Source organism: Kogia breviceps, chromosome 1 (genome assembly GCF_026419965.1).
Source record: "Kogia breviceps isolate mKogBre1 chromosome 1, mKogBre1 haplotype 1, whole genome shotgun sequence".
In the NCBI taxonomy this organism is placed as follows: Eukaryota; Metazoa; Chordata; class Mammalia; order Artiodactyla; family Physeteridae; genus Kogia; species Kogia breviceps.
Genome location: NC_081310.1, coordinates 179551514 through 179567964, shown reverse-complemented (window position 1 = coordinate 179567964; position 16451 = coordinate 179551514). Strand labels below are relative to the sequence as shown.

At 48.4% G+C, this 16451-nt stretch overlaps 1 protein-coding gene across 9 annotated transcripts in view; it reads left to right on the top strand.

Moving 5' to 3' along the window:
- The window catches only part of LOC131768258 (receptor-type tyrosine-protein phosphatase U), an 80859-nt gene that overhangs the window by 46754 nt on the left and 17654 nt on the right, over nucleotides 1-16451 (top strand). For 3 of the 9 annotated variants that reach the window (XM_067013188.1, XM_067013170.1, XM_067013181.1), the window contains exons 15-19: nucleotides 18-47; nucleotides 2939-3096; nucleotides 13439-13629; nucleotides 14233-14308; nucleotides 14804-14880. In XM_067013188.1, the coding sequence (XP_066869289.1) occupies nucleotides 18-47; nucleotides 2939-3096; nucleotides 13439-13629; nucleotides 14233-14308; nucleotides 14804-14880 (532 nt within the window). Of the gene's footprint in view, nucleotides 1-17; nucleotides 48-2938; nucleotides 3262-13438; nucleotides 13630-14232; nucleotides 14309-14803; nucleotides 14881-16451 lie in introns of all 9 variants that reach the window. The other 6 variants (XM_059035865.2, XM_059083972.2, XM_067013196.1 and 3 more) reach the window with 3 other exon arrangements.

Here is a 16451-nt window from a genome sequence, read left to right as displayed (position 1 = left end):
TCTTTGCACGCTGCCAGGAGAGACCACTATGCCTACTCCTACTACCCGTAAGTAGCGCACCTGCCTCAGAGCCCCGCCCCTCCTGGGGAGCCCCTGCCCCCACCCCGGCCTGGCCTGGCATCAGCCCCTCCTCCACGGCCACCCTGTCTCTGAGCTTCCTTCCTCTGCTCTGTCTCTCCTCTCCCTGTCGTTCTCCTGCATGGAGGTCAGGAGCGCTGGCTTTGTGGTCAGAGTCTCAGGTTCAGACCTGGCTCGGCTGAGCCAGCCCAGGCAAGTCACTCGACCTCCCTGAGCCTCTGTGTCCTCTCGCCGCCCCCCGCCGCCCCCCGAGGCAGCCCCTTGTGTCTTGAGCCACTCCTGCTGGGTGGGACCTCCTGACGTCAGAACGCAGTCCACGTCCAGGAAGGTCCTCACCCGGGTCCCGCTCTAGATCCACAGCTCTGTGCGCGTGTGTGTGGGGCAGACACATGGCAGCTCTCCACACATTGCACGCAGCTCCCAGGTTGCCACCAGCCCTTCTGCAGCTGGTGACCACAGCTCCTCAGACCCACAATTTCCTGGGCACCTCCCCTGGGCTCAGTTCTTCACACAGAATTCGCACAACAACCCTGAGAAGAGGCACTGTGATCACCCCATTTTACTGATGAGGAAACTGAGGCTCAGGGAGGTTAAGGGACTCCTCAGAAGCCACAGGACAGGAAGAGCTGGGGTTACAACCCAGGCCCCGTCAGACTCCATGGTCTGTCCGTGCTGCTCTGTTTCCTGCCTCTGTGATCGCTGACCCTGCAAGCCTTCCAGAACATTCCCCTTACCTGTGCTTGTCCCCTCCTCGCACAGCAGGCTCAGGTGGCCCCAGGCCAGCCCAGAGGATGGTGGTCTCTCACCTCCTCCCTGGACCCTCTTCTTGCATCGAAGTCAAACACCGTCACACTGGCTTTTCCAGCAACCACACCCCCATCAACTCATGTGGAGCCTCCAGCTCGGCTTTTCCAGGAGCTGCTGACGAGGCAGCTCGCCCTCCCTCTCTACTTTGCAGCTAATTTTGAACCTAAATGCAGAACTTTTCCAAGTGTCCATGTTACGTGGCATCTGCTTGATCTCACCCTGAGATCGGCTGGAGACCTCAGTGAGAGGTGCCCCTCCTGGCTGTGTCTGTGGCTCTGGATGGTTGGTGTTTCAGGTTCTTCTTCCAAGTGGACCAGGAGGCCTGGGTGGGAACAGAGCCCTGGGGTGCACCACTGCAGACCTTCTAGGCCAGTATCCGCTCGCGATGGGTCCTCCTTGGGCACCGTTGTTCAGCCAGCTTGACGGGCTGTCCTCTGTCTGTCTTCCCTGTGGTTGCTGGTGTCTGGCCTGTCCCTCCCTCCCTCTGTCTCCTTCCCCCCCACCTCTCCTTGTCATGTCCCTTTTCTCTCCTCCTCCTCTGTCAGTCCTCTTGCCCCTCCTCCCTCCTCACCTCCCTTCCTCCTCCACCTTCTCTCTTATGTTGATGGTCAAGGTCACAGCCACAGAGGCTTCTTCTCACCTGCCCCCAAAGGGGTCTTTGGCTCTGCCCTGGGCCACAGTAAGGGTGATGCCCAGAGCCCGTGGGTGGGCCTGGGAGCCAGAGGCCTGGGCCTGCTGAAGCATCTCTTGTCCAGACTGGGAAGGCCGCACCCACCGCAGTGCACAGCAGCACTGGTCCCCAGCGTGGACACAGAGCCATCTTAGCACAGGAAGGACGTCGAGGTCCTGGCAGGAGGGGCATCCAGAGGTCATCCTGTCCACCTTGGGCCCCAGGCGGCTCTTGAGCCAGGAGGGGCTGAGTGGAGTTTGCCTGTTTGTCTGGGTGACCCCTGCACTGGCCTCTTCATCTCCATGGATGACCAGTGTCCCTGAGCCCGCATGACCCGGAAGTCCTCTCTCAGGTCTGACCACACCCTGCATGCTGTAGGGCCTAGAGGTGAACGGCTCTCTCATCTCGAGCCTTCCCTGTGATTGGGCCCTGGCTCTTCTCGAGTCTTAGCGCAGGTCCCAAGTCCTTTCCCTTTGCCCGTTGCTCAGCCCCTTGGTCTTGGAGCTGTTGCCCTTGCCTCCCCACCCCGTTCTCTGTCCCACTTTCCTCCGAGTTCCCTGGGGTCCCAAACTGCCATCCTCATCTGTAAAGCTGGGCTGCAGGCCTGGGCTGTGTGTGGCCCCTGCCCAGGGGCTCTCCAGAAGCTCTGCCCTCCCGGGAGGGACCAGGGCCTCTCGCCTTCTCTCTCTGCTGCTTCCGGTGGCTGGATGGACTGGTGGGCAGTGATGGGAATAGGGACCCTGTGTGGGTTTCTTTACAAGTCTAGTGTGGCCTGTGGTGCAACCATCCTGGGGGTTCTGGGGGGTAAGAAGAAGTCATGGTTGGAGTCATTCTGTGCCCAGTGAAAACTTATGAGACTGACCGAGTACTAGCCAGACTCTTTGCCATGAAGGAGTGTAGTCCAGCCCCACTACAGGAGGAAGAGTTCCCAGGGCAGCTGTGTGGTGAGGACGGAGGAAGAAAGGTTACCTATGGGGCTTGCTGGGGCTGGAGCTGGGGCAGGCATCTCCTTTGTTTGGGGTACAGTGACTGTCTGCTGTGACACCAAAATAGTCACCCAGAGTGACTTTCCTCCCCTTTCCTGAGCCCTCGGGGCCAGGGAGAGTTAGGAGGCAGATCCCAGCCTGAGGCCACTGCTTTTCCATCCCTTGCTGTCAGCAAAGGTCCCCAGGACAGGGACCCTGCCCAGTCCCTCTTGGGGGAGGCAGCAGCTCACTGGGTCTGGTGAGCCAAGGATGGAGGCAGAGCCCCGTCAGCATCCAGAGATGCTTCTAGACTGGCTCCTGGCCTCAAGGTCCCCTGACTGCCAGGCCTCCCCATCCACCTCTGGCTGCTGTCCTGCCCAGCTGAGCACCCATGTCTCCCATCAACCCTCCTCTGCAGGAAGCCAGTGAACATGACCAAGGCCACGGTCAACTACCGCCAGGAGAAGACCCACATGATGAGTGCCGTGGACCGGAGCTTCACGGACCAGAGCACCTTGCAGGAGGATGAGCGGCTGGGCCTCTCCTTCATGGACGGCCATGGCTACAGCCCCCGGGGTGAGTGCCCGGCCCTTCCTCGTGGCCCCCAGGCACTCCTCCCCCAGACTGCTGAGCCAACAGCCCAGAGCCCCACATCAGATGATTCTGTAACATCCCGAACCAAGAGTACTAAGCATCCTGCTGGGTACCAGCACCAGCCCTGGGAATACAGAGAAGGCACAGGTATTACCTTTGTACTGGAGGAGCTTTAGGAAAATTGAGGACTTAGACACAGATTCATCTAAGAGGAGTGCGAGTTCACAGGTTAATTGTGGGAAGAGTTCTGGGGACTCAGAGGAGGGAGCGCTGCTCTGGGATCGGAGCAGTCTCTTTCCTGTTGTGTGAGAGGAAGTGCTCGGGAGTCAGACCTCAGTTTGCATCTCAGATCCCCTTAGCTGCATGACCTGGGGCAAGTGGCTTAATCTCTCTGGATGTCTGCTTCCTCATGTATAAAATGAGGATAAAGATCATCTCTGCTGGTAGACTAAATAAGAGAATGTGTGTACATCATTTAGTGCTGTACCTGGCCTATAGGGAGAGTATAGTGAGTCAGCTGTATGCTAGGAGCTTGTCATATATTGCTTCATCACACATCTTTTTATTCTACTTAGTGCTGATTTGTACAAAAAATAACATTTATGAAAATCATAAAGTCATAATAATACACCAAACACCGGTGAACCCCGCTGGTGAATTTGAACGTCATCTGGGTGCCCCTTCCATACCCCCTACCTCCCTCTTACATGTAAATATTCCCCTGCAATTTATGTTTATAACTTTCTTGCCTTTTGGGGAGTAATTTTACCATATGTGCATGTGTTCCCAAACAGTGCATTATATAATTTTGCTCATTTTCGAGCTTGATAGAAGAAATGAAATTGCTCTCTATTTTTCAACACAACACCATGTTTCCAATATTTACCCAGGTGGATGTTTTGCTGTAGTTCATTTATTTTCTCTGATGTATAGCTTTCCACTGTATGAATATATCACAATTTATTTCTTCATTCTGACATCCACGGGCATTTGATTTGTTCCTAGTTTTCTTGTCATTACAAACGAGGCTGCTGTGAACATTCTTAAATGAATCTCCAGATGCACCTGCGCAGCAGATTCTAGATGTAGAACTGCTGGATTATAAAGTATGTGCTTGTTCTGCTTTATAAGACAGTGTCAAATTGTTTTCCAAAGTGTCTTTGCCTGTGTTCACTCCTAGCAGCAGGGTGTAAGTTTCCATTGCTCCACATCAAGATCAAAATTTGCCAGGCTTCTTCACTTTTGTCAAACTAGTTTGTATAAGATGGTAATTCTCTAGTCTTAATTTACATTTCTCTGATTACTAGTGAGGTTGGATATATTTGCAAATCATCATTGGCCATTCAGGTTTCTTCTTCCATAAAATGCCTGTTCATGTCTTTTACCTAATTTTCTGTTCGGTTTTCTGTTGCTCTCTTAGTGGGTTGTAGGAGTTCTTTATATATTTGGGATGAGACTCATTTGTCCCTTATGAATTGCAAATATCTTCTCCCAATTTGTGTCTCATCATTGCAGGTTATTTATAGTATCTTTAGATGAACAGATTTTTATTTCAATTCAGTCAAGTTCATCAATCTTTTCCTTTTTGATTTCTATTTTTTGTGCTTGCTTAAAGAATTCTCCCTTATGCAAGGTCATAAGATGTCTTTTTCTTTTTTCTAAAACTTTTAATATTTTGCATTTCACATTTAAATCTTTATCCATCTGTAGTTGATTTTTGTATGTGATATGAATTAAGGATTTTATTTTTTCTATAGGGAAAACCAACTGTCCCAGCATCAGGTATTATAGTTCATAGTTTCACCACTGATTTGCAGTGCCACCCTTATCGTATATCACATTTCCATACATATATGGATTGTGTTTTGGCTCCCTATTCTCTTTCATCGACCTGTTTGGTGATTCCTGTACCAATAGCAAACGAGCTATCTAGGTCTTGATTTTTGACACATCAAGCCCTCCCAACTTAGTTCTTCATCAGGGGTGTCTTGGCTATATTTGCACTCATTCTGTTTCTTACAGATTTTAGAATCATCTTTTCAGATTCCTTGGAAAACTTTGTTGGATGAATTTGCTTTGAATCTTTGGATCAGTTTTCATTTTGTAAAACTGAAACTCTGTATCCATTAAACGCCCCTTTCCCTACCTTCTCAGCCCCTGGCAACCGCCATTCTACTTTCTGTCTCTATGACTTTGATTACTCTACCTCATATTAAGTGGAATCGTACGGTACTTGTCTTTAGGGACTGGCTTATTTCCATTAGCATAATGTACTCAAGGTTCATCCATGTTGTAGCATCTTTCAGAATTGCCTTTGTTTTCTTAAGTGTTTTTTAAAAGTGCTTTTTAAAAAAAATTTTTTGGCCACGCCACACAGCATGTGGGATCTTTAGTCCCCCAACCAGGGATCGAATCCGTACCCCCTGCAGTGGAAGCACAGAGTCCTAACCACTGGACCGCCAGGGAATTCCCAGAATTGCCTTTCTTTTTAAGGCTGAATAATATTTCATTGTATGTATACACATACTTTTCTTATCCATTTGTCTGTTGATGGACACTTGGGTTGCTTCCATGTTTTGGCTCTTGTGACTAATGCTACTATGAACATGGGTGTATACAAATATCTCTTTGGGGCCCTGCTTTCAATACTTTTGGGTATATACCCAGAAATGGAATTGCTGGATCATATAGTAGTTCTATTTTTAATTTTTCGAGGAACTGCCATACTGTTTTCCACAGTGGATGCACCATTTTACATTCCCACCAATAGTGCACAAGGGTTCCAGTTTTCCCCACATCCTTGCCAACACTTTTTTACTGTTCAAGACAGTTTTTTTTGTAGCAGCCATCGTAATGGATGTGAGATGGTACCTCATAGTTCTGATTTGCATTTCCCTAATGCTGAATGATGTGATGTTGGGCATCTTTTCATGTGTTTATTGGCCATTTGTGTATTTTATCTGGAGAATTTTTGAATTGGGTTGTTTGTCCTTTTGTTGTTGAGTTTTAGGAGTTCTGTATATATTCTGGATATTAATCCTTATCAGACGAACGATTTACAAATATTTTATCTCATAGTGTGGGTTGCCATTTTACGCTGCAGATAGTGTCTTTTGATGAACAAATGTTTACATTGTGATGTAGTCCATTTTGTCTTTTTCTTTCTTTTGTTGCTTATGCCTTTGGTGTCATAGCCCAGAAATCCTTGCCAAATCTGACATCATGAAACTTTTGCCCTATGTTTTCTTCTAAGAGTTTTATAGTTTTGGGTCTTACATTTAGGTCTTTAGTCTTTTTTGAGTTAATTTTTGTGTATGGTGTTAAATAAGGGTCCAACTTCATTCTTCTGCATATGGATGTCCAGTTTTCCCAGCATAAATGGTATTGATACATTTTTTGAATATCATATTTCTAAGTATTGGTCATATAGAGAAATGCAGTTGATTTTTATATGTATAGATGTTGACCTTATATCCATACACCTTGATAAACTTTCTTTTTTTAATTGAAGTATAGTTGGCTTAGTTTCAGGTATATAATATAGTGATTTGATATTTTTATAGATTATACACCATACAAAGTTATTACAATATTATTGACTATATTCCCTGTGCTGTATATTATATCTCTGTGACTACTTTATTTTATCACTGGTAGTTTGTACCTCTTAATCCTCTTCATCTGTTTTGCCCATCCTCCCACCCCTCTCCCCTTGGGCAACCACTAATTTGTTCTCCATATCTGTGAGTCTATTTCTGTTTTGTTATATTTGTCTGTTTGTTTGGGTTTTTAGATTCTATACATAAGTGAAAACATACAATATTTGTCTTTCTCTGTCTGATTTATTTCACTAAGCATAATACCCTCCAGGTCCATCCATGTTGTCAGAAATGGCAAGATTTCATTCTTTTTTATGGCTGAGTAATATTCCATTGTATGTATATATATCTATATCTATATCTATATCTATCTATCTATCTATCTATCTATCTATCTATATATATATATATATATATACACACACACTACATCTTCTTTATCTGTTCATCTGTCATTGGACACTTAGGTTGCTTCCATATCTTGGCTATTATAAATAGTGCTTCAAAGAAGATTGAGGTGCATATCTCTTTTTGAACTAGTGTTTTCATTTTCTTTGGGTAAATATTCAGAAGTGGAATTGTTGGGTCATAGGTGGTTCTATTTTAAAGTTTTTGCAGAACCTCTGCACTGTTTTCTATAGTGACTACACCAATTTACATTCCTACCAACAGTGCAGGAGGTTTTCCTTTTCTCCACATCGTCACCAACATTTGTTATTTCTTGCCTTTTTGAGGATGGGCATTCTGATGCGTGTGAGATGATATCTCACTGTGGTTTTGATTTGTATTTCCCTGATGATTAGTGACGTTGAACATCTTTTCATGTGCCTGTTGGCCATCTGCATGTCTTCTCTGGAAAAATGCCTAAGTCTTTAAGGCATTTTGAGTTTATTTTTAAATATGGTATGAGAAAATGGTCTAGTTTCATTATTTTACTTGTAGATGTCCAGTTTTCCCAGTACCACTTGTTGAAGAGACTGTCTTTGCCCCATTGTATATTCTTGCCTCTTTGTCATAGATTAATAGACCATATGTATGTAGGTTTATTTCTGGACTCTCTATTCTGTTCCATTGATCCATATGTCTGCTTTTGTGCCAGTACCATACTGTTTTGATTACTGTAGCTTTGTAGTATAGTTTGAAGTCAGGGTGCTTGATACCTCCAGCTTTGTTCTTCTTTCTCAAGATTGCTTTGGCTATTCAGGGTCTAAACTTTTTGATTAATTCTAATTTGTCTGTAGAATCATTCAGATTTCCTGAGTACAAAGGATCTGTGAATATTGACAGTTCTGTTTCTTATTTCTCATTTCTTATCCTTTTTTTCCTTATCGTTCTGCATGGCACTGGCTGGAACCTCAAATAGAAGTGGTTATAGCAGAAATCATTTTTCTGATTTTAAAAGAAATGCTTCTAACATTAAAACACTGAGAATGAAGTTTGCCATAGGTTTTTGGAAGAAATGTCTTATCAGATTAACAAAATTCCTTTCAGTTTTTAGTTTGCTAAGAGATTTTATTTTAAATGGGCATTAAACTTAGCAAATGCTTTTTTTCTGGATTTACTATGATGCCATATTTTTTTTCTTTAGTTTGTTAGTGAGGTGAGTGACATTTTTAGATTTTCTAATGTTAAAATAACCTTCAATTCCTGGGGTAAATTCAACTTGGTCATCATGAATAATTTTTTAATGAATTATTGGATTCAGTATAATTATAATATTGTTCAAGATTCTAAAGTTGTATTCCCGAGTGGGATTGGCCTATAATTTTTCTTTTTTTATACTGTCTTTGTCTGGTTTCTGGTATCAAGATTCTGTTTGTCTTATAAAATGCATTGAGGTCTCTTCTCTTTTTTCCTTATCATGGGAGATTGGAGTAATTGGCTCCTTGAAAGTTTGGTGGAATTCACCTGTGAAACAATCTTTTTTTTGTTTTCTTTATGGAAACATTTTAAACTTTTAATTCAATCTATTTAAAGGAGTAAAGGACTATTCAAGCTTTCTGTTTTTTTCGAGACACTTTTAGGAAGTTATATTTGTCTAGGAATGTGTCCATTTCATTTATGTTTTCAAATTCATGGACATGCATTTAAGCATCACGTTCTCTTTGTGACCTCCCTCATTAAATTTACACACACAGTAGTAGCTGTTATCAAATCTTCATCTTACAAATGAGGAAACAGAGACCCAGAGGGGAGAACCACTTGTCCAGATCAAGCAGAAGGTGGTAGAGTCAGGATTTAAATTCAGGTCTTTCTGAATTGTAAATTGCTGTTTCTGCTGTATCATGCTGGGCCTAGAGGACCGGGTAGGATTTGGACGGGCAGAGATGGGAAGGAAAAGGCAAATGTGCATGAAGAACAGCATGTGTAAATGCATGGAGGTGGGCACAGAGGACAACATGGAGAGGTTTGCTTGGGCTGAAAACTCAAGTGGGTGCTGGGGAGAGTGGGAGGTGAAGGTGGTGTGGGCACATGCCTTGTTGCTGAGTCTTATGGAGAGATGCAGTGAGGCAGGAAACATGGCTTCTGCTCCCAAGGAACTCGCTGACTAATTGGGGAGATGAGATTGACCCAGGGAAGTCCACACCAGACTAATTGCCAGGGGGTAGTGGGGACAATTAGTGCTGCCGTAGTCTTGAGAAGATAACACCTTTGGGCAGGGGAGGTCAGGGTTTCGGCTGAGATGGATAAGATTTGATTGATGGTGAGGAGGGCGGGGGCACTGAAGGCAGGATGCAGGAAGCGGGGAAGGTGTGATGGTTGGGAAGCTCAAGGTGTATTCAGGAGACTGGAGCTCAGTCTCAAGGCTTCTCTCTCTTTCTTTATGCCCCATGTTGGTCTAGCCACCACTTCCTTCTTTTCTTTCCAAACAGTGGAGGCCAGAGTTTTGTGGTTTAGAACAGAAAGCCATGTTGATTTTGATGTATCCTCAATATGGAAGTTTTAAATAGAGACTTCGCATGCTGAGTAAATGTTGAGCTGGGATGTTCCCAAGATGATGGAATGTGCCCCCGTCGACTCTGATCTTGCCTATGAAAACCCTCAAACCCTCTGGGCCCTTGTCCATCCGGAGCTCTTGACCTGTGTGGGAACCAGTGGGTTCCGGCCAAATGGTTCGTCAAATAAGTGCCCCTTATTTGACACCACAAATGCCCGTTTATCAGGGAGAGGAAAACAGAGAAAGACAACAGGATCCCAGAGTCAGTTGGGCCTGGCTTTGAATCCTGATGCTTCCACTTAAGGAGCAGGTAACTTAACCCTTCTGGGCCTCAGTTTCCTTGTTTAATAGGGGGGGATAACAATAGCACCTACGTCATAGGGATATTCTAAGGATTGAATGACTTAAGAATCATGCTTAGACATATGAAAGCACTCGGTATGTTAGATATTGTTAGCTATTATTACAGACTGTGTTTCTTTAAAGTTATTTGCTAATTGCAGATAGTGAAGGAAAAATATAATGTGCTGCTAGATTGTATAACTGGTGGCCTGTCTTCATCTGAGGGTGGATGGGAATTGGGGAAAGTGCCCATCTTTGAGGAAAGTCTGAGGATCTCCATTTTCAAATGAGGAAACTGAGGTCCAGAGAGGTCAAGTGGCTTGAGTCAGAATTCAAATTCAGGCTTCTCCGACTCCACACCCAGTGTTCATTCCTCTGGGCCTCAGCCCTCCCCTCAAAACATCAGCTGTCCAGTGGTTACTCCCCAAAATTGTCCACCAATCATAATGGAGCTGGGGAGAGCCTGGGAGAGCCCCTGAGTGGTGACCTTGAAGCTGATGGCTGGCTCTTACCTTCCTTCCGCTCCTCCTCCCTTTCAGGGGCTTCCAGCTGTGGGCAAGCTGGTTCCTGGGGTATGTGTGTGTATGGGAGAGGCAGGGGCGGGGAGTGAGTGTGTGTGTGTGTGTGTGTGTGTGTGTGTGTGTGTGTGTATGTGTGTGAGTGTGAGTGAAATCCCATGGTAATTCATGGGTGAGAAGAGTAAGGACCTGTCTTCTCTGGGCCCCAGGAAATGGAGGGTCTTCTTGGCAGCATAATTGTTCATGTTCCTTTGTCTTCTGGTGGTCTTATTTGTAGAACATCTTGTGTTGCTCTCGGGCTCAGCTGGAAGCCGCCCAGCTTTGGCTCTGGCTTTGTGTCTGGACCCCAAGCAAGTGGGATTTTTTGCTTGTCTTCACCCATTGCAAGATGATTCCATGCCTACTTGTGAGGCTGTATCAGGGCTTCCAACCTTCAAGATCTCTGGGATGAACTGTTGGATTCTGCGCCCGGAGAGCTCTCTATGGAGCTGTTGGCATGGTTTCCACGAAGAACACTTAGGACCCCTTCATCTCTGAGTTCTTTGAGCCAGCAGGAATCTTTTTTTCGTGAGACCTTTGTGCTTGTCTTTTGTGTTTGTGGTAGATGGTCTTTAGAATTGTCAGGTCCTGGACCAAGATCCTACAGTGGAGAAGGACCAAGACAGAAAGGCCACCTCTTGTCAAACAGCTGCCCTGGCTTTCTGGGACTCCAGAGGTACCTCCCTTTCCTGGAAGCTCCTAATCATGTCAGCAGCCCCATCTGCAGATGCTCGTGTGCCAGGCACTGGGCTGGGTGCTTTATACACATTATTTTATTGAATATTTACATCATCATCTTGGAGAGTAACAGTTTTAATCTTCATTTTTCATATGAAAAGGGAAATTTCTGGAGAGTAATTAACATCCCCAGGGTCACATGCAGAGTTGGGATTTGATCTGAGGCCTATCTGACTCCAGAGCATGTTTCTTAATCGCCATATTACACTGTGTTCCCCTGAGGATGTTTCATGAAACAAGCTTTCCGTGGTGAAAGAGGGAGGTGAAACATTGCTATTTTCCTCCATCTCTTGGACATTTAAAATACACACTAACTTGTTGGAAGCCCTGAGAGGTTTAACAGGGAAAAAAAAACCTACTTATTTTTGTTTAAAACAATTTCACAGACTCCTTTAAAACGTAGAACCCCTCCTCATCCTCCTTCTCTTCTTTTTAATAGAATACCGTTGAGTCATCTTGCACAACCAGTATTTTCTGGAACACACTTGGACAACCTCTATATTAGGCAAATCTCTCCTCTTTGGATCTCAGTTTCCCTATCTGAAAAACTAAGGGTTTGGGGCATTGGACCACGAATGTGTAACTGGCACATGACTTGCCCTCCAGCTGTAAGCAACTAGAAATCTGGATAAAATACGTGAAACAGGGCTTCCCTGGTGGCGCAGTGGTTGAGAGTCCGCCTGCCGATGCAGGGGACGTGGGTTCGTGTCCCGGTCCGGGATGATCCCACATGCCATGGAGCGGCTGGGCCCGTGAGCCATGGCCGCTGAGCCTGTGCGTCTGGAGCCTGTGCTCCGCGGCGGGAGAGGCCACAACAGTGAGAGGCCCGCGTACCGCAAAAAGGAAAAAACAAAAACAAAAACGTGAAACAGTTGTTTTCAGACATCGGGTGCCAGGCACCTCATGACTGTGACTCCTGAGAGAAGAGAAACAAATGAGGTGAGCCTTGCCTGGCATCACCTGTCTACTTGGAGGCAGTTTTCAAACCTCGGCACAGGAAGGGGAACCCAAGCAGGGCCTGCAGTCTCCCTGATTTGAAGAGGCAGAGATTGGACTTTGGGGAAGTGGAGCTGCGCAGAGGAGGCGGGGGGGGGGGGTGTCCGTCCCAGTGCTGCACTCATTCTGTCTATTAGTCATGACTAGGAATTAGAGATCAGGCACCAGCCAGAGAAGGCTCCCCAAGGAGGGTCATTTTAGCTGAGACCTGAAGGATGAGTATGAGTTCACCAGGCATTAAGGGGGGAGTGTTTGAAGCAGAGGAAAAGCATGTGTGAAGGCACAGGGCAGGGAGAGGGCTGGCATCTAGGCCCCGCTGGGCAGAGAACAGCGGTGAGACATGTGGAGAATAAGCCCCTGCACCTCTCCCAGGCCAGGAGAAGGGAATGAGTGTGTGGGAGTGAGTGGTGGAAGGTGGGTGTGGCTGAGCAGGACTGTTTTCTCAATCCCAGGACCTGATTTAAGGACCAGGGTGGGACGTCCTTGGGGATGCTGACCAGGGGAGCCAGGGAGTGGATGGTCTGGAGGGAGAGGATAGTTTCCTGGGGCACGTGGGGCACTGTGAACCTCTCTTCCCCGAGAGCTGAGCCTACTGCACAGGCTGACAATGGAAATGCTTATGCAGGAGAAACGCCTCTATTCAGGTGCTTCCCGTTCATCTGCAGAAGGGGTGGCAGCAGCAGCTAGTTTTAGGACTTGCTTATCTTTGAATGGGGGTAATTGCTGGGAGTTGTCAATGTTCCAGATTGTTCCCTGGAAGAGGGGAAGGAAGGAGGTATGTCATGTGCTCTGCTGAGCACTTCCCCCTGCAGGCAGCAGGTGAAGTCACAGAGGGGTGGGCCCTGCAGGGGAGCCCAGGAGGGTGAGGGGACCACGGGATCACAGCTGGCAGGGCTGAACCAGAAGGGCCCTCCGAGTTCATATGAACCAATCCCCTCATTTTACAGGTGGGAAAACTGAGATGCAGCAGGGAAGGGGTCACCCAGGGTCACCCAGGGTGGGCCCAGCCAGCTGCTTGGCTCCAGCAAACAACCCAGGCGTCCTCCACGCTGGCCGTGCTCCCTTCCCTCCCTCGGCCCCCTGAGTCCATCTGGGGTTCCCCAGGCCGGGGTTCCGTGTGTATCCGAAACCCCTTTCCCTTTCTCTGACTACAGGAGACCAGCGCAGTGGTGGGGTCACTGAGGCCAGCAGCCTCCTGGGGGGCTCACCGCGGCGTCCGTGTGGCCGGAAGGGCTCCCCGTACCACACGGGGCAGCTGCATCCCGCGGTGCGTGTGGCCGACCTCTTGCAGCACATCAACCAGATGAAGACGGCCGAGGGCTATGGCTTCAAGCAGGAGTATGAGGTGCATGGCCCCAGTCCAGCCAGGACCCCTTGCCAAGGCCTTGCCTGGTTGCTCCGCCCTGTGGACGCTGGCAGCCCTCAGCCCAGCCCTGGATAGACCTATGCTCTGTCAGTCCCCAAATTCAACCTAATTTTTTGACCTTGACCTTGATCCTAACCTCAGACTGACCTGGTTTCTAACTCTCATCCTAACCCTGACTTGAAAACTGATCTTGAATCTTACCTCAGTCTCCATCTGGACCCTGCTGGGATCCTTATTCTATTCCTGATATGAACCTGACCACCAACACTGACCCTGACCTCCACCCTAAATCCTACTTCTTCCCAGCTCAAACCTGGATTTGCCCTAAACCTGACCCTCATTCTAAAATGTCTCTGAACTCTAACCCTCTTTTTCCCTCTTTTCTCTCTTTCCCCTACACAGCTTGGTATTGAACTTAGTCCCTCACTTACAAAGGAATTTACAGTGACTTTATTTCAGGCCCCAAGTTTAACCCTGAACCTGGCCCCTGTCGTGGTCCCACTCCCATCCTCTTGAGGGGATAGGGCTCTTATGAGAGAGGGGCTTCTCTCCCTCACTAACTACCACTTTCCCTTCTGGCAGAGCTTTTTTGAAGGCTGGGATGCTACAAAGAAGAAAGACAAGGTCAAGGGCGGCCGGCAGGAGCCCATGCCTGCCTGTGAGTCCTGGGGGAGGGCCTGGGGTCTGGGGCAGTGGGTGGGATGGAACACGAAGCAGGAGAACAGCAGAGTGAGCCGTTTATGGAGGGCCTGTCTCCTGCCAAGCTGTGTGCTGAGCCACACCTGTTATCTCACTTAGTCCTCTCAGTAACCCTGTGAAGTGTGGATATAGTAGAACCCCCACTTTACAGATAAGGGAACTGAGGCTTGGGAGGTTAAGCCCCCTGCCCAAGGTCACACAGCTAATATACTTGTGTGAGCAGCACAGGACCTCAGGCCTTCTTGACGCTGCAACCCAGACTCTAACCACTGGCCTGCCCTGCCTCCAGCAGTACCAAGGAAGGGCCTACTCGTTGGTCCTGAGCCTCTAGGTTCCCTGGCTGACCTGCCTGTGCCCCACCTCTGGCCTCCAGGAAGCTTCCCCCACTGCCTCGGCTCTGGGCTCCCCAGTTCAGCCCCTGCCCACCCCATGGCCACCTGCTCTGTGTTTCCAGATGATCGACACCGAGTGAAACTGCACCCGATGCTGGGAGACCCTGATGCCGACTACATTAATGCCAACTACATAGACGTGAGTGCCTCGCCCCGTCATCTCTGCTGGCCGGCCCTGCCCGCTCCAGGCTCACTGTCCAGGCAGGACGGGACCTGTCATTGAATAAATGGGGGTTCACGTGGCTGGGTTCTGAGTGCCCACACCTCCTGCAGTCAGTGCTGGGGAGCTCAGCCGAGGGGAGGAGAGGGTGGGCGGCAGCTGTCAGGAGGGCTTCCTGCAGGCCAGAGTTGGCCTGAGAGATGGGGGATGGGGATGGTGGGGGAGTGTGTCAGTGAGGCAGAATGGAGGGAAGAGGGCAGACAGCTAGGCCTAGATATGAGGAAGGATCCCCTCTCGGTGAGGGGCCAAGGGGCTGGGGGTGGGATTCTGGTGATACACAGCGAGGCTGAAGGCAGACAGGGGCTGGGCTGAAGGCCACGAATGGCAAGCTGAGGAATTTGGGCTTTTCCCTAGGGGCACCAGCGAGTCATTAAAAGTGTTTACCCATGATCAGAGTGGTACTTTAAGAATAATAACTCAGGTTTATTGACCACGTACTGTGTGCCAAGCACTGTGCTAAGCACTTTATACCAAATAATTAACTTTATATAATCCCTATAACCACCCTATGCAGTAGTTAGCATTGTGTGGCCTTACTTAACAGGTGAGGAAACTGGGGCTCAGAGAGGTGAAGCTACTTTTCCCGGGTCACACAGCTAGGGAGTGGTAAAGAAGGGATTCAACCCTCAGCCTGTCAGGGTCTCCAAAGCGTTTGCTGCTAACCATGAGACTGTCCTGCCAGCCACAGCAGCAACTGGTCGGGCTGGGCCGGAGGGAGGGGCCAGAGACAGGGCAGGCAGCCAGGAGGCCTGAGCTTGAGTGTGAAGGAGAGGTGATGAGTCTGCTCCCCAAGTGTGGATGAGGGTGAGATAGGACAGGCCCAGGAGTCGGACCCGGATCAGACTCCCTGACCTGCAGCGAGCCAAGTTTGGTAGAGAGTCATTTATTCATTTGTTAGCTATGTTTTGAGCACCTACTGTGTGCCAGGCATTGTGCTGGGCACCAGGGATTACAGCAGTGAGCAAGCAGACGCAGTCCCTGCTTTCCGTGAACATATGGATTCTAGTCGGGGAGACACATAAGTGTACAAGGAAAATAAATTCAGACTGGATGGAAGAGCACAGGCCAGAAAAGAGGAATGACTTCCTCAGTGTCACACAGCAAGGTGATGGTAGTGCCAGGGTTAGCTGTGGCCGGCTGCATGGAAGCAGAGGGCTTGTGCTGCTGGCCTTGGGTGGCTGGAGAGGGAAGGGAAGGGTGGCCCAGGTAGGAGCAGCATGACCGGCTGGAGGTGGAGGAGGCATATATCTGGGAGGGGGGTAGTCAGGGACTCTGGAGGTGACCTTTCCTTTCCTTTGTCTTCGTTCCCTCCTGGTGGCCAGATGCGCTACCCCGTATTTCCCAGAATTCCCTGCCTTCTCCCCCACCTCCCATCCTCTCCCCTGGCTGGGCTACGGGGCCGGGCCTGGCCTCGCCTCTCAGACTTGGGCAGTTTTGGTGACAGGGGCCTAGCCTCGGTCTCCTCAAGGTCCTTGTCGGCTTCTCCTTGG